The sequence below is a fragment of the Leptosomus discolor genome, chromosome 1, assembly GCF_034619465.1.
Source record: "Leptosomus discolor isolate bLepDis1 chromosome 1, bLepDis1.hap2, whole genome shotgun sequence".
In the NCBI taxonomy this organism is placed as follows: Eukaryota; Metazoa; Chordata; class Aves; order Leptosomiformes; family Leptosomidae; genus Leptosomus; species Leptosomus discolor.
The window spans coordinates 77,275,465-77,298,297 of record NC_141391.1 but is presented as its reverse complement, the minus strand read 5'-3'; the positions used below and the strand labels follow the sequence as shown (position 1 = coordinate 77,298,297).

Below are 22,833 nucleotides of genomic sequence, written 5' to 3'. Positions count from 1 at the left end.
ACTGCCCAGTATCTGCCCAACTGGATGCATCTTTTACTGGCTGAGTGAAAACCATACCCCAATTTTTTGCTGCTGCCCACGCTGCAGAGCTGAAGTGCATTAGAAAGAGTACCCTCCCTCATATTATTTCAAACAGATTAATGTTTCCTTGTGCTACTAAAATTACTTCCCGGAAAGGAAGAGATTACTTGAGATTTAAAAACTACTTTCATAAGTAATAGTTTATGGAATGAGTGCCATCTAGTGAAGACACAGCAAGGATACAAGTAGGACATGGCTAAGAAATGAGTGAAATACAAACTGGTTTTGTGATTCAAACCCTCAAAAATGAAGGTAAGTAAACATAACTAGACTGCAACTATTTTTATCTACAGTCTGTTACCTTAAGCAACTCAGCGCCCTTATCGCATTTCGGTAATGAAGGATGGACAGGCTTTGCACCAAGTTCCACTGAGCAGTATCCAGGAAAACATACTTACCAGGAAGAGCATCTCCCAAGTCAAAATCATCTACAAAGAAAGAAGGCAAGTTTTAAATGTAATGCAAAAACTGAACAAGTTTTAGACTATTTTTACATAAAATGCACATCACAATGTTTTCACCAAGAATACAACGGCATGCTCATGCAACAGTGGCCCACGGAAGAGCACCACAGTCACCAGGCATTATCTGCCAAACCACACGCTGCTTTTGGTGATCATGGTACCTGCCAAGGGCCAGCTTAAGGTGAGGAAGCTCAAAATATGCAGATTCAAAGCCAACAAAAGAGATTCCCACAGGGTCTTCAAGCTTGTGAAATCAAAAAGTAAATTTCTGAAAGCGCTAGCAGAAGACTCCAAATTGCAGAAATCCTTTTGCTATTGAGGAACTGCTTTCTTTCATAGAAACATCACAACTCTGTGTGCCAGTGAAGTGAAAAATTCAGGCTCTCAAATTAATAATTACCTAATCCATCTTGTAATTTGAAGTCATCAAAATTGCCTGTAAAAGATGAAAGCAACAGTAAGAATACTGGTTTTTCTTACTCAAAACCAACACTTATTACAGCCATAAACATGTCTTTGATCTATCTGGAGGTATTTTTTCTGCTTCCTGCATCAGACTTGAAGAATGTTTTGAGTCAGAGCTGAAGACAGACATTCTTTGCTATTTCTCCAGACAACTATCCACCCATCCCTTTGGCAAAAAAAAAAGAAACAGCACTAAAAATTGTCTCTATAGAAAGGATCCAGAGGGCCAGAACATATATTCCTACAGTCAATATAAGGCACTTAACTGTTTATTCTTGCCACCGCTATTGCACGCTTGCTTAGTGCAATCCACAGCACATTCTTTCCCAGCCTTCTTTCCTCTGAATCACAAAATGATCTGGCACACGGCTTCAGTTCACAAGAATTTACAAGATTCAAGTGTGAAGAAAAGCCTTGGAGCACGAAGGCCGGTGTGAAAGTTGTATGATCCGGCAATGGATTTAATACTTTGGCATTATCAATTACAGTTTCATGGGTTTGTAAGACTTATCTTTTTCCCTGACGAAGGTTAACAGTGTGAAGGTGGTTAAGTTATTAGCAGAGATGATCTTGAAGAGTCTCTTCAACTTCCTAAATGCAGCTGTCACCACTATGGGTTCTCCACTCCAGGTAGATTAAGTTTCATTTTTAGGCCCTGGGAAAAGGACATTCTCTCTCGCTGTATTAGGTCACTTGCTAGAGCTACTGCTGCTTACCCAGCCAACTGCACACACACTAACTCAACATATTCATGAGACAAACTGGTATGACAGCATGAATACAGTAGGGTGAGCTCAGCTGCAGAGGCTTGTAAGATAAAGGGACAGCTAAAACTACTGCTTAGGATATTTCTGATAGTTCATCATTCCTACTTTCACTGAAGCATGGGAAAAGGCATGAAAGTAGACACCAACTATTAAAGAGAAAGACATCCAAATATACCACTCCAAAGAAGCTGGAAGACTTCTTCTACCTACAGAGTATCATGCCAGCCAGATCAAAACTTAATTCCAGCCAGAGCTACCTTAATTCAGAAGATACACTTCAGAAGACACAGGCATAAAGCATTGATGTGTCTGGCTTTTCCTCTAAGAATGTAGCTACAGAAGAACAGTCAGAACTGCTACTGCAAAGTCTGAAGAGAGGAATAAAAATCAAACACTTCACTCCAGGTGGAGACCATCAGCTCTTTTACATACATAGCTCATGAAAAACTGTTTAACAGAATGCAAAATATTTGAAGGTTGTTAATCTGAAGCCTACATCATCTTGCGCAATACTATCTTAAAAACCTCAGTAAAATAAGCAGTTGCTAAGACCCAAATCTCAGTTACTTCTGAAGTTACCCCTTTGTTTAGACTACACCAAGAAACCTCCGTATTAACAGGCAAAATAGGTCAAAACACTCAAGAGAAATTTGAACAGGTATTTGCATAGTTGTTCCTCAAACTTGAATTCTAGTTTGTTTGTTTTCTCAAGTACATACATCTCTCAGGCTGCCGTCCTCTAGGGAAGAATGCCTAAGGCAGGACCTGATCAGATACTTGCTAGTCTAAGGCAGCAGGCAGAAGGACCTGTTGAAGATGCATGCTCCTCAAAACCCTACAGAGTAGCAATGACAGGATGGACCACCGCCACCTGTTAACACCATCTGTCTCAAGGTTAAAGATACGTCACTAACTCAATGAATGTTACATTGGTGGGTATATTTCAAGGGCACCATTTCTTTTTGGAAGCAGTGGCAGAGGGAAAATCAAGCACATATACTTGACATTATGCTCTGGTGCAGCTGAAGTTTTACCTGGAGCAGAAAAAAGGCCATAGGAAGAGTCGCTCACTGCCACCATGAAACTTAGCCTGAGAACTCTGAACGGTTCCAGCTGCAGTGGTTTCCCTCAAGAGGAGGAAACCACTGTAAAAGTGTGCATTCAGTCACACAGCTATTTTAAGGGACTGTTTCACACATGAGCTTCACGGAGAAATAATTTAGGATGAGACTGCTGACTGCCAATCTCACAGAAGACACACTCTGAGAGAGCAATAAACAAATCTGAGAGTTAATAAAAGAAAAAAAAAAATCATTATATATTGACTGGAATTATTCAATATTCTGCAACCACAGTTCTGTTTTCCAAGCATGCAGTAAGATGTCAGGCTCTTCAAACATTACTTTATCTCAACGAAGTAGCAGAAAATGTCAAAACCTAGCTTATGAAACTGAGTACAATAATGTGCACCCTGAAGTGCTGGTAGTCTGCTTTCCCAGCAAAGACCAGGTGTTTCTCCACTGTTTGTGATAGACCCTCACATGTCTTTAAAGCACTTTCTTTTACAACTGTACTCACTCAGCTTCCAGCACAGGTGGGTGCAACTGAACTGGAAGTTCAATTACTTAGCTTGAAAGGAGAGAAGCTCAGTACCAGGGATTCAGATGGTTCCAGGAAGAAACAATCAGACAACAGAGATAAAGCTACAAAACCAGAATAAAGGTAGTAGCAGGATCCAAGAAGAAAAAGTCATCAAGAATATGCTGCACTCCCTACAGGCTTAAGGAGCACCCAGATTAACCGAGTCTATGAGTATTTTCTTAGTCTAAGCAAAGACACCTGCAAATAAAGCAGATATTATATTGCGTATAAAGCACAATACAGCAGGTGCTCCTAGGGGCATGAGCAGATTCAACATTTCTGAAGCATGTAGACTATTTTCCTTCCATGTCCATAGCTCAAACAACAGGATGTCAAAGAGACAGATCTTCAGCAGGCTGTCCCCAGTAACGTGCATAGTTTGTGTCAAATGGGGGAAAACCAGCAAGTAAAACAAAAGAGCAAACATAAGCTTCTGAAAAGCCGATGAGGTAGAGGGTACTCAAGAGAGCCAAGTAACTGCGCAAATAGCAGTCCTTTGTAAAGAACCATCACTGCTCTCAGATACTTACTGCTGTGTTATTAGATTAGTCATATTTACATTCCTCTACAGAAGCCAACACGAGCTTTGGAAAGTTCCTCCACCAGTCATGTGTCTGGCGACACACCAAGAAAGGAGACTTGTGATGAATCACCACAAACATAACTTTCTGACTTGAGCAACAGTCTGCTTGAATTTTGTTTTTCTAAAAAAGCTGATGCCCTCCTCCTTTCCTCCCTCCCTGGCCAGTGCCCTGTGCACCACAGAGCCTGCACGCTGCCGCTGGTCTTCCGGTTGCAGGCCTACGGATCAGATGACAGTGGTCTGCTTGTCCCTGTCCCACCGCTGGATGTTACCTCCATCAGTGGCCAACTACCTTACAATCATAGAATATTGAGAGTTGGAAGGGACCCAGAAGGATCACAGAGTCCAACTCCCTGCTCCTTGCAGAACTACCTAAAACTACCGTCCAGACGTTCCTTGAGCTCTGACAAGCTTGGTGCCATGACCACTAACCTGTGGAGCCTGTTGCAATGACCAACCACCCTTTCAGTCAAGAACCTTTTCCTAATGTTCAATATGAACTTCCTCTGATGCAGCTTCATTCTGTTTCTTTGTGTCCTATCACTGGTCACCAGAGAGGGGAGATCAGCACCTCCTCCTCTGCTGCCCACCTTGAGGAAGTTGTAGATGGCAATGGGATCACCCCTCAGCCTTCTCTTCTCCAAGATGAACAAACCAAGTGACTACAGCTGCCTCTTGTAAGTCTTGCTCTCAAGGCCTTTCACCATCTTGGTCACCCTCCTCTGGACACACTCTAATAGTTTCATCGAATCATTTAGGTTGGAAAAGACCCGTAAGATCATCGAGTCCAATCACTTGATACCCTTATACTGAGGTGCCCAAAACTGCACACAGTACTCAAGGCGGGGCTGCACCAGTGCAGTGTAGAGTGGGACAATCGCCTCCATTGACCTGCTAGCTATGCTGTGCTTGATGCACCCCAGGACACAGTTGGCCCTTGTGGTTGCCAGAACACACTGTTGACACGTGTTCAACTTGCCATCATCCCAAACCCCCAGATCTCTTTCCATGTGGCTGCTCTCCAGCCTCCTGTCCCCCAATTTGTACATATAACTAGGATTAACCCATGCCAGGTGCACAATGTGGCACTTGCTCCTGTTACATTTCATTCAGTTGGTGATTGCCCAGCTTGGGTCTGTCCTGCTGCCTAGCTGCTCATTTTCATTAAATATGCAAAAGTCTAGGGCTCAAAGAGGCCTCTCATCTTTGGAGATTTTACAAGAGGTTTGGCAGCCTTCTTGGGGGACAAGGATGCTGGCAGCCACAAGGGCACAAACTCTTGGGCAACCAGGCAAAAAGCAACTTCTCCCAACTTCCAGCAGGGAAACTGGATTTTATACTCCCGTGTCTTGTGCTTCTTCCCCTTGAGGGATGGAAAACATGAGAAGAAATCACAGAATCACAAAACGGTTTGGGTTGGGAGGGACCTTGAAGATCATCCAGTTCCAGCCCCCTGCCATGGGCAGGGACACCTCCCACTAGACCTGGTTGCTCAAAGCCCCATCCTACCTGGCCTTGAACACTGCCAGGGAGGGGGCAGCCACAGCTTCTCTGGGCAACCTCTCCCAGTGTCACCACCCTCACAGGAAAGAATTTCTTCCTAATCTAATACCTAATCTAAATCTCCTTTCTTTCAGTTTGAAATCATTACCCGTTGTCCTATCACTACCCTCCCTGATAAAGAGTCCCTGCCCACCTTTTCTGTAGCCCCCTTTAAGTACTAGAAGGCTGCTATAAGGTCTACTCTCTCAGCCTGTCCTCATTAGGGGAGGTGCTCCAGCCCCCTGATCATCTTTGTGGCCCTCCTCTGGACCCGCTTGAGCAGGACCATGTCTTTATTACGCTTTCTTATTCAACACCCCATAACAAAAGCTACAGAAAATACGGGGAAGCCAACACATTGGAATTTGTTCATGAAACACTTCAAATAACAGAGCAAAGCCATCACATCCCTTACAATTGCTTTTTTAAACTTACCAGCATTTGATTTCAACACAGGTTTTGCCCCACCAGCATTAGTTATCTACAATAAAAGACTTCTGCTGCTCAGCTCACATTCTGACCGCTGTTTTCCAACGTGTCCTCATCAGGCAAAACCAAGAGGAGGCATTTAACCACAAAAAACCCAGGAGAAAGGCGACTTCGTTCTCTACACCCTGCTGTAAGAACTGCCTTTCTGAGGTTTTAAATGAAGAACCTGGAACACGAAAACCACTCGCTGCAAGCGGAAGAACATATTTTAAAGTGTACTGCTCCTCTCAGCCAGGGCAGAGGTTTGCAGGCAAGATCCCTCTGCGCCAGGCAATGCAGATGGGATGTTTACTCCCACTGCCAAGCAGCAGTTTATAATTAGCCTTGTCTGGAGTCTCATGAAATTAAATCCCACACAGTTGTTTTCAAACCCTGTTCCTCTTACAACTACCTACCTATTGATGCTGTTTTTCAAGTTTAGTTTCTCTGCAAAGCAAGAGAAAACAAAAAGTTTTGCATAAAGTTCTGTTTAGAAGAATGAAGCTCCTTCCCACCTAAAATAAATACGGACCAAACACAATAACAACAGTAAATCATAAAAAAAAAAAAAAGATAATTTTTTACATCTGGGGAGTGTCTGCTTTCTGCACATCTGGAGTGTTCACTAATGTATCTGACAGGAATAAAGCCAGCTAAGCCTCTGCTGCAACCAATAAAAAGATTTATTTCCCCTTCAAAAAAAAATGCACAAGACTACCCTAATAACTATCACATCTAATTTTTGTCCAGCGAACCAAAAGCTACTTCCCTGAAAAGTTACTTTTATTTGCACCAATCTTGAAAATACAGTACAGAAAAGGTTAGGCAATTATGTGGCGTAATCTTTTTCTGATCAGACTGCTAGAAAATAGTTTTTAGACTAATCTGCAATTTATTTTAATATCTGAAGTACTAACTTATCCTTCCACCCAAAAATGGCAATTTAATATTTTTAAAAAGCCTACAAGGTCACATTTTGACTCAAAACTATTTACTTAAATGACTGTAGTTCTGTGACATTTTTTTAACAGAACATGGTAAAATAAGCCATTTACTAAGGAAGAAAATCCCATATTTTGAAGCACAATTTGTGGAATTCTGCTTCTCCAAAAGTTTCCAATGCACTGGGCAACTTTTGTTGCCCCTTGGAGCTGTAGAAAGTAGGAAAATACAACAGGGCTCTAAACATTAGCTATAAACAGAATTTTACGGGGATGATTTGATACTGGAATAAGAGGACAGAATGGAAGTTCTAAATCAAGAGAAAGCACACAGACCAACAGAGCCAACCATGGAGCTAGAGAATTAACATGATAGCAACAGCCCTGTCAAATGCTGAGCTACTTATCCAGAAACAAGAAGCGGTAAAAGAGAACTACACAATAGCTACCAAAGGTCCAAGAACTCTTATAAGTCCCTTCAGTCAGGTAGTGAAGATAAAAGCAAATATTTGGCCTCTTAATCACAACCTGCCCAGTGGTAAGATGTCTAACCTAGCCTGGCCACTTTCTTACAGTATGTAATTCTGCACGTCCATAACGGATGTGACCACTTTCCCTCCAAGCAACAGTCTGGACTCTCGGTGATTCTCTTCTCGTTACAACCCTTGGTGGCAAACCAACATTACACATCAAAATGGCAGAGCCACAGGTCCCAGATCTCCTCCTTAAGCTTAAAAGAGCTTCCAAAGCACTGTCACTAACAGCAGCTTGGAAAGAGCTAAAGTATCTTCCGTGCTTTGAGGAAAGTTGTTTCTTGCAGAAAAGTACCTCCCCCACATATTCAAAATATTCAAAACCCAGCTGACCATGGGCCTGGGCAACCTGCAGTGGCTGACCCTGCTGGAGCAGGGGGTGGGACTGGAAGGTCTCCAGAGATGTGCTCCAGCCTCAGCAGCCTGTGGTCTTGTGATCTGAGCCAATTCTAGTCACTGGACTAAATTCCTTGTGCTACAAAACTCATCTAACTACAATCAAAATAAATCACTCTGTCCCTCTGCAATTCTTTTGACAGATGAGAACTGAAATACATTGCTCTGTCTCATGAAGTTTGTAAGTGAAAACCCAAGCTACACTAACAAAAGCTGTTAGAAGAACATTTGGCATGCTCTTCTAGAAGCATGGCACTTGCATCAAGAAGTTTTGGGGAAACTGGGATAGGAAGTGGGAAGAAAAAAGGGGGGTGCAAAATATAATAAAGGTGCTGGATCCAGATGGCAACAAATAAAAAGATATTGGACACATTTATTTGATTTTCGCTCATTTCTTCTTACGAGTAACTTCAGAAGTGCCTGACCATGCTTCAAGACTGCAAATGTCATACACTATGTTTATTCCTATTTCACCTAAGTATTTGGCCTTACCAAGCATAAATGCATTACTGAAATTAGTGAGTGTTTTAATAAAGTATTTTCTAGAAAGCAAGTACTAAGTTTCCTTTTGTGTAAATCCATGGACTAAGGCAAAATACGACTGGCAGACAGAAGCACAGGCTTGTCTGCTTTCATGTGCAGCACACCCTTGATGAAGGCTGCAGGTGTTGACTAAATATTCCCCAGCCTTATTCAAAGTCTGCACGCTGGTCCTTGTACCTGCAAGTGCTAGGCACAGTGAAATTCTCAACCTTCTAGGTAGCTGGTCTTCACTTCTTGATACTCCTCCTCATAGCAGCCCCAAACCAACAGAGACATCACTCTGCATTAAGCATGAAGTTACCTGATGTCAGGAATGCCACTCCTGGGGCCACTGCTGCCACTGCCTTCTCTTGTGTCAACAGAGCACCTGCAGAAGCCAGCCCTGTCCTTCTCCCCCTGGGGCTGGCAAGGAGTACCCCCTGCCCCACTTCCCAGGTCTCAGGTGCCGGCACAATCACCCTTCCCCCAGGGAGGCTCGCGGAGCAGGCAAAATGGGCCAAAACACCTCTGCACTCCACCACTGCCTCTGCAGAAACCTGTGCCAGGGTTGGACTGTGAGCTCTGAAGTAGTCTTAGGAAACCCCGTTCTCACATCTCACCAAGATCAAGCGGGCACTGTGTCCCTACTTTGCATTCAGCCACTTCTGAAATTCTGTCTGGCATAAAAAATGTCAGTAGTTTTTTTTTTTATAAGGCTAAGAAACCAAAATCCTTTAAATACATGTTGCTCACAGTCTACAGCTTCAAAGTTTAAGCTGCCTGATAGACAGGACTTTAAAGCTTTCACAATGCTGACAAGCCTTACAGCTACTACTCACATAGCCTAAATTTCCATAACCAGGTGCATTCTTACCACAAGGCTCATGTTCTCTCGTTATGAAAGTTCTCTTCCCTAACTATTATATCAATCCGTCTTTATAGTACGAAAGTGTATTAACTTTGTCAAGATATATTACTTCACATTATACACTGCAATGTACCAAAGTAGTGGAATTTTACTGGAGACTTTGGCATTGTTCATGCTTAAGTAAAAGAAACCAAGGGACGGCTCAGCCCTGTAAATAAGGACTTTTGTTTCTTGGAAGCGTAGAGCTGTTGTGTGAAGAATAAAAGAAGTGCCTGGACAACCAAGATAATGCCAGCATCTGAGCCCCTCTAACTCCTCTTCGAAACTCTCCCAGCATCAGCTGGCATCATAGGTAACTACAGCGAGACCGACTCCAAGGACTTTTGGATCAACAGACAAGTGGCAAGAATGCTGCAGAAATACAGGTGCTTTGCAAAGTTTCACTATGATTAGTAATCAGTAGCGTGGGCGTTAGTGACTAGTTAAATCATGTTGTATCTCAACGTTTAAAGGCTACAAGAACCCTGTGTAAAACCACATTTGGGGTGTCTCAATTTGACTAGGACACCTCATGTGCATGAATAAATATTTACCCTTATAATTCTGCCTTTTTTCATCCTAGCCTCTCTCCTCAGCTGGCAAGGGCAAGCTGCAAATTTTCATAACACTCTCCAAAGGTCAAAGTCAGTATGTTAGCACCTCTCCCTCTTCCAGAGTCAAGGAATCTTGTTAGTTCTCGAGGATTTCTGCACTTACATCTAGTAATAGCTTCAGCAGTTCTTGGCAAGAACCTTTCTGCAGTTGACTGACACCCGTGAAACCTCTTGCTCTGAAGCACGTACTTCAGAACAGTGGGCATGTCACAAGCAGTCAGAACTACACTACGAAAACTGTGGAGCAATATATACACCGATGGCATTAAGATGGACACCAGAGGAGATGATGGGGCTGGGAAGGGGCATGTATTCAAGGCTCTTTGAACACTCAGTGATCGCACCTTCATGAACAGATCCATGAACATTAAGATTCACTGGGATAACAACCCAAATTGTAGCCAGCACCAAAAATTAACAGTTAAATACACTGGAAAGACTGCAATGGCAGTTAATCAAACGATTAGTCTTAAATTCAAGAAAACTGTTTTATCCAAAGAGGTTGCAAACTCTGCAGTATTGTGTAACTTAATTAAAATCATTGGTTCTCCTGAAAGTAACTACACCTGACATCATGTAACCTAATGCTATTTTAACACCAGAAGTTTATCTATACTTCTGTTCAGATAATAACATTCTCCTCTCTTTGCACTGAAAACCTCTATGTGTACCTGTGCAGTTCAGTACCCTGTCCACCCTCGTGCAAAGGAAGGGAGAAGCGTTTTCAGGGCAATTTGTGTGATCTCTTGAGCCATGACTCCAAGAGTTGCAGAATTTTTCTGCTAATCCCAATTCAGTAAAACACTTTACACAGTGATAAAGTGTGTAAGATGATAGACTGGAGGCTTCCCTCCCCACCAAATAGTCAGGAAACACCAGCATTTTGTTTTGTCTGCATCCTTATTTGTTCACACTCTGCACCTTTGGCACCCCCTCGGATTGGGGCAGGGAGGGACGGAAGAAAAAAGCAGTCCCAGAGCGGGGGTCAGAGGAAAAGGGAAGTGCAGCAGTGAGGCACAGCTGCAGAAAGGTTATTAGGGAGGTCTGCACTCAGTGAAAGATGGTAAAATTTGAGCACAAGGAAGAAGGCAGTATTAAGAAACCAAGAGTTGTGATCTGGCTGCCAGTGAAGTAAAAGCTCCGAAACCCAGCCGTTAGAGTGGTAAATAACCCTCACTCTGAGGAAGGAAAAAGAATTTCAATTATAACTTATGATGAACAAGTAAATGGAACTTGGCCTTCCATTTAGAAATTCCTGCTTTAATTTTAGTTGAAACGTACACCTGCAATGCACACAGAACTAGGTCAAGAATACTCCTATTTTCACAGCAGAACAACTAAATGGTGGCTCGTAGTAAGCAGGATTGTTTTACGTCTGCTGATACTTGTAAGCTGACAATTCATTTCACAGCCTGTTTCTTTTACCTTCCTCACCAGAAGTCCAACCAGTTCAATACAGTTTGTATACTAATTGCAAAATCCAAATAAAATCTGTAATCTAGTCAGAAACATTAACTGAAGAGTAAAATTGACTCTTCTAGACTCTTTTTCATTGTGGCTTGTTCAGCTATGGCTAAAAAGATCCTTCAGCCTTCTCAATCTGCATACTTAAAAACAGCTACTACAGCTTTTGCTAAAAGAAAGAAGAGGAAGACTTTGGGTTTTACAATGAGGGTTTCCTGTGCGGGAGGCGGGGGTAGGGGAAACCAGGCCCAGCAGAGTGGTTTGCAATGATTAAACTCACACTGTAATACATTGCTCTGAGATTGAATCAGATCTGGTAGTAGTCAACTCATTTTATAACAAAACCTATTGTTCCACTCAAACTTCAAACGTTGACATGTTTCAGTAGCAGCAGTGACACTTCTCTTCCTACAGGTATTTACTATTAAGCAATTAATTGAGACAGAGTTGCAGTAACTGACAATTCAGTGAGCCAGGATTTCACAGCTTGTGCTCCACTGCACCACACCAGCACTGGTTTGGAAACGTGCAGACTAGCTTCAGCCACAGGACATGCGGTGTGATAGCAGCCTGCTTCTCTAGGCGATGTGGAACACCGCAGGAGAACACTCATTTTTTGTACTTCAACTGACTTTGTATCACGTATGCAAAACTACTACCTAAAAAAATATTTCTGAAGGACAGTCACACACAGAGATGCTGCATGCACCCAGGTCAAAGTGACTAGTTTTAGTTGCCCAAACCAGACAGACAAAAAACTAAATAGATTAGTTAGAATCCAACTAAGTGGCAGCCACAGATATGTGGCAAGCCAGAAATGTTGTACAGGGCTTTATTTTTTGTTTCTCATTTAAAAAAAGGCTGTTTGTTCTTTTTTTAACTTCCCATCCTTCATTATTGTTACTTGAGGAACAAAACAAATATTCCCTTTTGTGCCAAGGCTGTGTCTTAGTAGTTCAAACATGTTCATGTGCTCAGCAAAACATCTGGAACGTGTTCACAGTGAGACCATAAGCATTCCTACTTCAAGTGCATCTTCTGAAAGCACTTCTATTCTGCTATATTTACATAAAAGCTTTTATCAAGAAATCTCTACGTCTACCCTAAATAGTTTCACCATCTCCACTCTGATTCTGTAGCACTTTCTAACACAAACTGGATTTTAAATTCCAGTGTGACCACTTGCAGGCAGCCATCATACATGCCGGACTTTAGCCTGCACTACAAATTTACTCATTTTGTAGATCACCACAGGAAAGCAATAGGAACGGATGGAAAATCTGTCCTCAAGACAGGCAAGAATTGCGAGCAGAAGGGAGCCGTGCCTGGGTATAGGATTGGCAGGGGAGACAGTGACAAAGATGCAACAGCAATGCCCAAGTAAAAGGAGTAGAAGAAGCAGTAGGCAGGGAAGAGTAAGGAGATAGAGTCAGAGAGATTTGGATGCAGAGATGTTGCCAGCTCGCTACAGCCACAAGCTTCAGAATCACAGCTATCGCCTGAAGTTTTGGGGAAAAAAGGTCCACAACTCTGCTTAGTTAGCAGAACTGGCCAAAAGAGCAAAAAGGAAATCTGGAAGGTTTTATAAGAAGGGGACGGGAGGGATGCTGTAAATCTGATTGCAGACTTGCTGGCTAAGACAAGCAGGGACAGCTCTGATCTGAAGAAGTGATGTCTGTATAACCATTCGCCACACCTGGGGAGGGAGAAGGCAGGGAATAGTTGGTGAAGTAACTACTGAATTTGGGATTTGGTCACAAGATGCCTGGCATGCAGGATGTACTGAGAAACACTAAGGCAGGTAGGGATTTCTGGCATCAAAGGGGGAGAATATAGACAGGCATGGATAGCTGGAGATGAGAGGAAAAACAGTAGACTGAAAGATAAAGATATAAATACAGAAAAAGATAGCCTTATCCAAAAGCTTTCCACATAGGCTTCCTCAAACCCTTCCCCCACACCTTATCCTGAAACTTCTTGTTTCTAAATCTAACAAGGACTTGTATGACTCCAGAGCTGTCTCGTTTGTACAACAATAGTATCAGCTCTAATAAAAAACTGTATCCCACCTGACACATTTGGCTCACTTATTTTTAATTCGCTACTTCACGCTACTACTACTATCACCGCTAGCCCCTTCTCTCTTCATGCGAGTTCAGTATATTCCTCCAAATCACAGGAAACATACAAGTAGTGGTAAAATATAAGTCTAAATACTCTATTTTTTCCAAATATAAAAGGTTTATAGTGTAGTATTTTTGTGGCAGTAACAAAAATGGTAATACCACCAATATTGCAAAGTATAACCAGACTTGCAGAATTGGCTGTCCTGAAAATATCAGAGTTTAACAAATTTTTCACTTTCCTTCAGAATATTGGACTCCTTCACAAACAGAAAAAACGCAACCAATATTTTCTGTGGTTAAGCAAAAAAGCATACAAAGACAGTTTTATAATTAAAATCTGATTTTTACCAATTAAATTGACGGGTGTTTAATCAAAAAGAACTTCTATTTCACGGAAAGATTAACTTGTATACAGAGCCGTAACATTTACCTGATGAAAGAACAACTGCTACCCTAAAAAGAAAGTTTGATTTTAACTAGATTAAAACTCTTTGGCTCTAAGTGAAATGAACTTCTTGGATACTTTACACATATCAAGAAATAAATACCATTTCTTGTGAAAAACTTCGAAGAAACCAGAGATCCAACAGGAGTTTTAGAGGACCCAAGCTATGAGGAAAGTAGAGCAGAATTAACATCTGCAGTTAATTAACAGCTGCCTCAGTCGAGAGGTTTTCCTTTTACACGTACAGTTAGAGATGTTTATAGTACTTGTACTCTTCACAGGTGACTGAAATCTGTACAAAGGAAACCAACTGCATTTGTTACACATCCAATGATGTTGTGTGATGAGACCTGACTTCAAATGTAAATGTTTTCTTTCAAAATTATCTTTTTCCCAAAACATGTTAGAACAATTCCTGCATTTGACGTGCTAATTATGTATTTTTAAGGAACTGTTCTGTATTTAGAAAAACTATCGTAAACAGGCCTTATGCCATGAAGAATTAAGTTCTTGGACTGTCACAGGAATTTGCCTTATGACTTTTTGGAACACTTTGTAGAAAATCTTCTGGATCCTGTTCTTCTGGGCTCCCCAGTCACATCAAATGCAGTTTAAAAGGAGTTTGTGATGAGCATCACTGCAGTAATCTTTATTTCCAACAGGGGAAAAATGTGCTTTCCTGCAGCAGGCAGGGAAATCTTTCCCAGACTAGAATTTGCAAGCATATAGAGAAAGCAAGACTTTTTTTTTTTTTAATAAATGAAAAAGCAACCAAAAACTAGTTTTTATGATACCAGGCAACCTTCCAAACACTAGCTTTTGCAGTATTGGTCCCAAGTCTGCAGAGAAGCTGACTCAGTGCTGTTGCTGCCACTATGTGCTTCTGCAAGGTGGCACAGAGACCTCCTGCAGCAGCTGGGAAGATACAGACATGCAAAGGGCTAGACACGCAAGCTGGAACACTGTTTCTCTGTATTGGGAATAATTTGCAGGACCTAAGTAGCAGGGGCTGATAACATGGTGGGACCCCTGCTCACCAAGGAATGACCTATTACGTACCATGCTGGAGGAAGCACGCTGTAGGATTAACAGTAAAGCCAGGGATAATAGCGAGATTCCATCGGTATTGTAAAACTTGGGGAAAAATGCCTGGAAAGAATAGGAATTCTGCATGCCCCTGTAATAGATGCTGGGACTTATGGATGCTCCTGAACAGAAAAAGAGCAGGTACGACCAAGTCGAGTAGAAGGCCCTTCAGAGATGCAGCATTGCCAGCTGAGGAGAAGTGGTGGAGTCACCATCGCTGGAGGTATTCAAAAAAACATGTAGATGTGGCACTTCAGGACATGGTTTAGTGGGCATGGTGGTGTTAGGTCAACAGTTGGACTTGATGATCTCAAGAGGTCTATTCCAACCTAATGATTTTATGATTCTATGACTGGTAGCCCCTACCTGTTGCCACCGCCCCTACTGCCCCTGCCCTCAGAATCACAGAATGTTAGGGGTTGGAAGGGACCTCGAAAGATCATCTAGTCCAACCCCCCTGCAGGACCACCTAGAGTAGATAGGACTTGACTTTCTTGACCACTGCAGATGGACAGATGAGACAGGAAGGCACTGGGCTTTTGGTATAGGCAGTGTGTTTTGCACAGGAGTGAACCAGCTACAGGACTCTTCCTGACCCCAGCACTGCTGCATGCACTCAGATAGACGCAGTTGTTCTTCCCTTAGCAACACAAATAATTTGCTGGAAGAGGTACTGAACTGATCAAAGAGCTGCTGGTGAGATTTTAAAAGTAATTAGTAACGGATTCCCCAGAAAAACAAGGGGAGTGGAGCTCTCAAACACACGCACCTTACAACAGTCCTGTTCAGCCTGTCCAGTAGCATACTGGAGAATGGCAGCTAGCCATAGATGTCAGAGCTTTGAATTACGTAGCTGCTGCATTAGCGTCTGTAGTTCCAGGCTTGCTGCAGCTCTTGCATAAGCCAGAAGCCAAAAAATATACCTGGTATGTTACAACTGATGTTGCAAATGCTTTCTTTTCAACCCGTCTGGCTAAAGAAGCAAGACCCCAATTGCCTTCACCTGGAATGGTGTGCAGTATATCTGGAACTGGCTGTTGCAAGGGGTGGAAACAAGAGCCCTACCGCCCACCATGGCATCATTCACAAAACTTTACAGCATCGTATGTCTAGAGAATTTTTCCACTGCATTGATGATTTATTGATTAGAGGAAAAATTCTCGAAGCAGTACCAAGTAATGGGCAACAGGTAATCTTTATCTTTCCCAACTTGAACCAATTAGTCTGTGGCCAGCAAATCAACACAATGAGAAAGACTGGACTCTTCTGTCTACAAAATGCCCAGTACACGATGAGTTATACGCTGAACATAACCAACGGGGTTTGTTTACTGAGGGATCCTGTAAAATCACAGCAGGCAGGAAGCCTCCACAGGGGAGGCTGCCACCTGCAAAGTGACAAGAGGCTGCCATCAGTTCACAGAAGTAACGGCCTTTGGAGTCACTTTGGAACACGCTCAGGAGCATCAGTATGCATATACACAGACTCCTGAGTGATGACTAACGTGGTGCAAAAATGGCTCAAAGATTGGAATTGTGATAATCGGCAGCAGTGAAGAAAACCACTTTCAGCAGCAGAAGAATGTAATGTAATGCAACAGCTACTCAGAGAAACATCTACCTGAACACATGGTGTTAATGCACATATCTGAAATTCAAAGGCAATTTGAGAAACATCATAACCAGGCTGATCAGTTAGCTCAACTTGCCAGCACAGATTTAGGGTGCGGGCACAAAGGAAAGCTATTTTTAGCCAGGTGGGTCCATGAAACTGCTGCTATTGTACTGGGGCAGAGAACACAGATTAGCCTTGTCTCAGGAAGCCACAGCGCAAGCAACTAGGCAGGGTGAGATCTGTGGAATAATACCACACACATGGAAAATATGAATGATGGATCAGTATGTGTGAGGGGAGAAAAGGAAGTTTGAAGAAACCTGGCAAGTAGATTGGCCCCTTTCTCTCCAGCAACACCATTAGGTGCTGTGTCTTCCCAGTGGCAAAGCTAGAAACGGGTTGCTAGCAGCTCTTCTACTTGGAAACAAAACATAAGCAGCACCCTAGATGGAACAAACAAACGTATTTGATGGCAAGATGGAATGCAGCCTTGGCTAGACTCAGACAGCAGTAGTCATTGCAAAACCACAGCTGTCCAAGAATGAGGGAAAGATTGCGGAACAGAGCTGGTGTATCATATTCCCTCTAATCCCCAGGCCTCTGGAAAGGTGCAACAGTACAACGGCTTACTTGAAACTGCACTCCAGGGAAATGGAATCTCACCTCTATGAGGCTGGGGGGGACCTAGTCAACATAAAAGTAAGAACCTGCCATAGCAGCCCTACATAAAACCATACATGCCAAGCTCAGATGGATGACAAAGTACCAGCCAGCGCTGGGGACACCAGAACTGAGATAGAAGTTTGTGTCTATCCTCCTGGAGCAACTGAAATCCCTAAGGAAGGAGCCCTTACCACTTGAGGACCAGGAACTACCTACTAGGTGGCCTTTGGAAAAGCAATAATGAAATTAAATATGTGCTGTTACATACGATAAATAGTCTTATTTTACTTCATAAACTACGCCGTGTTTTGGAGACACAAGACGTACGTCTTTGCAGACAAGATGTATGTCCAAACAGGTCCTAGGTACACGTGGCTCAAGAATGTGCATGGCACGAACTGAGCAGGGTCTCAGCAGCAGAGGGCTGCAAGGTCTCCTGTCTGGGAAGAGGCCATGAATTGCCCCGTATCACTTTCACATCGTGTTGGCACTGACACTGATGGTGCACACCAAACCTTCAGCTGGTCAGAAAAGCAGAGTGCTCCTGCTTGAACACATGTAAGAAAGTGCATCAGCCAGCAGGGACAGGAGACACATGAAGAGACGGTCCAAGAGACTCGCAGAGGGAGAGTCTAGAGGGGGGGACATGTGGCTGGAGATGTGCTCTGGGCAGGAGAGGTTCCATGCCAACAGGGTGCGTCCCTGAGGGACTGTGGCTGTGGGCCACTCACACCAGGGCCACCCACATCAGAGCAGCAACAGCCCTGAGGGACCATAAGTGACCCTTGCCGGGGCAGGGACACCGAGAGGCAGAGGGGAGCAGAGGAAAATCAGCAGGAAGCAAGGAGGAGCAGCAGAAAGAAACCATTAGGCATACAACCTTCCCGCTCTGCCCATCACCTCACCGAAGGGCTGAGCATAACTTGAAGTGAAAACCAGGGAAGCTGAGAAGGGGCAGGTAGGGGTGTTTGGCTTGAGTGAAAGAGGAGGACCTTAGGGGTTTGATTGACCATTTTCTTTCACTCAGTTCCAAAATCCATTATTAGAAGCTTGTGTTAACTGACAGTAAGCTAATTTAAGTAAAAGTTCCCCGGGTTCAGACTGTTTTGCTCATAACATTCTCTCAAAACATTTTTACTAGCCTCCAAAGAGTAGGTTCCCATGCCAGAGCATGGAAAAGCAGTTTGGCTAAAAGAAAGAGGCTTGCCCCCAGCAAGATGATCTTACCTGATGAAGATTACTATTATTACTGCATTTTACTAACACAGCTGTCACCTGATAAAATGCGAGTTGATTGCATGAGAGGTTCAAGACAGCAAGAGTTAAAGCACAGCCCTTTCTCAAGCACAGTGACCCCATCATATGCGCCAGGGTAATATCAGGAAGACGCTGAAATTGGTCTTGGCTGGACAGCAGTAGGCTGAGTCACGCTTAACTCTTGCCAACTTAAATCACTGTAACTAAGGAAAGCTTAAGGATTTTTGCAGCAATGCCATTTTGATGTAGTAGTGCTGTGGCCATTTTATATAAATAACAACACTAAAAAACCCCACCCTTTTAGCCATTTCAAATTAAAGGAAATAGAAAGATTGAGAAACGTGCTGTGCTTTTCAAGTTCACACTACCATGTACGCACACCAGCACTGCTGCTAAAATTCTTCAACTGAAAGAAAGTTGTGTGGTTGTTTAAGGGTTTGGGGCTTTTTAAATCACATTTAAAAGGCAAAAAACTCCAGAGCCCACAAAGCACAGGAGTCCCCAGGAGTCCCTGTGCCACCTCCCTTCCCCAGCTAAAAGCTCCATCTACTAGATTACAGACAGGCTCATTTCACCATCTTTCATCCAACTAGTCATTCTTCTGAACACTGACTTGCCTCAACAAGAAGTCAGTGGCCCAAGTGTTTCCTTCCCTTTCCTCACAACCCTATAATTACAGCAGTCTTACGAAGAAGGGATCTCCACTCGTAATTCACCTTAGGCTATTGATCTTACAACACAGATACCTCAGCTTCCAGGGTGTATTTTGCTCACCTCCCAGTATTCTCTACCACAACTGTTTCTTCCGGCAGCTGTATTTCAAACAATAAACTCTACTCAATTCTTGCAAAGGCTACTAAAAGCTTATATTCCTGAGTCCAAACTCGAGATCCTCAGTAAGCACACACTTTTCACGCCTTGATCTTTCTACAGTAGATAAGGGAGACTTCTCAGCCTTGTGTCTGTCTGCAGCAGTTTTCCATTGCTCATCATATATGGATGTTTTTTGTTGAATTCTATCTGCTCTGCTGTGCTCTTCATATAAATTTTACCGAAGATCTACTGCCTAACACTTTTTTGGTTGTTGTATTTTGAAAACCAGACGCCTAAAATTAAGAGGCTGGGCTACCCTGGAGATGTAAGGCAGCTGAGCCGGTCTCCCAGTCGGCCAAAGCAGGAAGCCTCCTGCCCTCTCCTCCCCTGCCCCCATCTCATTTCCACTCTCGATGCTCGGCCCTGCCACTCCCTTGCGCTGGCTCTGACACCCATCAAACACTCTGCAGAGCAAACTCAATGCGCCAGATTAGTCATCTGCTGATTTATCAAGCTGAATCATCCCAGTACGGGCCTGATGGGCACCAGACCAAACACAGGAGAAGAGAAACAGAAAGATCCCACTCCTCAGCAGGGGCAAGCTGTCAGACTGCCCGCAGAAACTGATGATATAAAAACTCACATTTGACCTTCTGGATCCAGCCTTAATTATATCTAAATTCCAGCTCTGCCTGAGTTGCAGAGCTCATACTTGGCAAATGAGACGACACTTGAATACCAGTTTTGAGGTTAGAACTGCAAGCTCCTTTTCTAAGCAAGCTCAAATAACAAAGTTCACCTTTGCTTAATAACACATTCAAATCCTCATGATGTTTCATATTGTTTCAACGCTAACAGCTTTCACGTGCCTAAAATGGATGATCCCATAAGAACTTCTCAGTCCGGATGCACAGACTCATCTGCTTGAATTGTGAAAGCAAGCAGTCCCAGTGAAACCAGTCACCTTCAAAGCACTACACAGCAGCTGAGCTGCTTATATGGTAAGATCCTCAACTTTCTATAGCAGTTCTGCAAATTCAGGCTACAGCCAGCCTACCAACAGTGAAATTAAAGTTTTCAAAAGTATGTAATTCAAGATTTGCCTCTATTTTAAATTAAGATTGCACCACCACATATCTGAAATTCCCCTGGAGAGCCTCACCCTCCCCAGGCTGACCTATCTACCCAGTTGGTATTATAGGCACTAACCAGTACCCAGATAAATCAACCAGCTTTTTAAGAGCAATTGGTTAAAAATGTAGCATTATGTTCCTCAGAATTCAAAACAAAAGCCCTGAGGAAGTTTTTGTGCACTTTCCCTCTAGTGAAGCAGAAACCGGACAGACTCTCTTCACATCCAAACTTCTTGGCAGAAAGTTTAGAAAGACTGTTTTTGAGTGATTCCAAATACTTCCACATCTTACCAGCATCAAACCATACTGCTTGCAGAGGTACAGGAGCAAGTTTTTCACATAAGTAGTAAGATGATATCTAAATGTTACCAGCCTAAATCATCTGTCAGTTTTAAAGGTGGTTACTGTAAAATTGTACTATTTTTCCAAGAGCTTGGTTTTGCTAATCTAGCAGTTAATATTACAGTAAGGCCACACCAGAAGAACGGAATTCAAACAGGCTTGGCACCAAATTGCTTTCTGGCATCCTGCATGCAGTATCTAGAGCGTCAGAGTGTCCAGTCAAAGTTAGGAACACCGATTTTTCTTTCTCTCTTATAGAAGAGATAGATATTTAAGTTTCAAGTATTACTTTTACAAAACAACTGGAAGAAGATACCTAGATATAGCACCGAGTGTGCTTATCAACATAGTCAAAAAAAAAAAAAAAAGCTTCTTAGAAATAAATCATATAAATGGGAAATGACAGTTTGCACTGCATATCGCAGTTTAGGAGTCCTCCTGAAAAAAAACTTGGTATTGGGAACTTCGCTGCTTTTCTCCCCCGCCCATCCTTACACCAAATACCAGCGTGCTATTACGTACACACCGTTTTGATCAGGGTTCAAGAAAATCGTCGCTGACACACACTGAAGCCGTGAGAAGCTTATCAGAAAATACGCTGGTGTGTTTCACCCTGCAGTTTTGCTATAGTTAAGTTTTATTTTAAAAAGGCTGCCGTCTGACGGGCAGCCTTTCCGAACGCCCTGGGACCGCCGTAACTCCGCTTTCTTTCCTAAAATGGAAGCCGAGCTCCAGCAGCGCTCCCCGCCGCCCTGAAACCCCCTCCCCGCCTCCTTCAAGGACCCCTCGCACCCAAGGGCCCTCCTGGGGCGAGTACCGCGCATTCAGCGAAAAGATTAAAAACAAGAGGGACTCTCCAGGGCGGGAGGCGGGCTGAAAGCTCAGGAATACTTTTCCAGTTAGTTAAAAGGGAAAAAAAAAAAAAAAAAAAAACAACAAACCCACACACAAAAACAACCCAAAAAAGGGCTGGGGGGAAAAAGCGCCGTTTCCCTGCCCCAGACGGACCCGGGCAGCCGGCGCCTGGGGACACGCCTGGGGACCCGCCCGGCTCCCTCCTGGGCTCCCCTCGTCCCCGGGGCCGCCCCACCGACCCCCTCCGGCCCCCGTGCCCCCCGCCCCGGGGAAGAAGGGCAGGGGAGCGGTCCTGGTCCGCGGCCGGCCCGCTCCCCGCCGCCCGCCCCTCCTCACCTCTGACGGGGACCAAGACAGCGAGGAGCACCACCAAGGGAAGGAGCCTCCAGCGCCGCATGGCTGCCCGCCCCACACACACCGCCCGCTCCCTGACAGCCGCTCCCGGTGCCCGCCGCAGCTGCTCCCGCCTGGCCGGAGGACGGCACCGCACCTCCCCCCGGGGCCGGGTGCGCCGCGGGGAACACGCCCAAGCCGCCCCGCTGTCAGACCAGGCGCCGTCCCCCCGCCGCGGGGGGAGGAAGAGGAGGAGGGTGAGGGCGGACCGGCCCGGCCCGGCCCGGCCCGGCGGGGCTGCTGTTCGCGGGGCGGGGGGGGCCCCACCCGGCGGCGCGGGCCCCACCCGGCGGCGCGTCTCTCCTCGGCCTGGCGGGGCGGCGAAGGGCCCCACCGCTCCCGTCAGGGCGCGGCCGTTACCTGAGGGTGGCGGCCATTACGCGCCACTGCCGCGCTGCCGCCCCGGGGAGGGGGGCGGTGGCGGAGCCCCGTTCCCCGGCGGGCTGGAGGCATCGGGCTGAGGACGGCAGACAGGTTTCCCGTACGGGCTGGGCCGAGTCCTCCTGGCTCCAGCGGGCTGGAGAAGGAGCAACGCTCCGGGGGGCTGCGGGCTGGCGCTGCTCAGCGCTGACCGCTGCCCTGCAGCCTGCCTGCGGACCGAGGGAGGCACCGGACCAAGGGGCCCCGAAAGCAGACCCCGTTTTCTGGACGAAATGAGCTCCAGGGCTTAAACGGCGGCCACAGGTTTTAATAGTAGAGGCGCATGCTCTTGCACTGC

At 44.5% G+C, this 22,833-nt stretch overlaps 1 protein-coding gene across 2 annotated transcripts in view; it reads right to left on the bottom strand.

Moving 5' to 3' along the window:
• CD99 (CD99 molecule (Xg blood group)) overlaps positions 1-22,147 on the bottom strand; it is a 30,225-nt gene extending 8,078 nt beyond the window's left edge. For both annotated transcript variants that reach the window (XM_086472217.1, XM_086472901.1), the window contains exons 1-3: positions 22,059-22,147; positions 946-981; positions 480-509 (exon numbers count right to left, since the gene is read on the bottom strand). In XM_086472217.1, coding sequence (XP_086328343.1) covers positions 480-509; positions 946-981; positions 22,059-22,119 — 127 coding nt within the window. In that variant the 5' untranslated portion in view covers positions 22,120-22,147. The remainder of the gene's footprint in view (positions 1-479; positions 510-945; positions 982-22,058) is intronic.
• Positions 22,148-22,833: the final 686 nt, after the last annotated feature.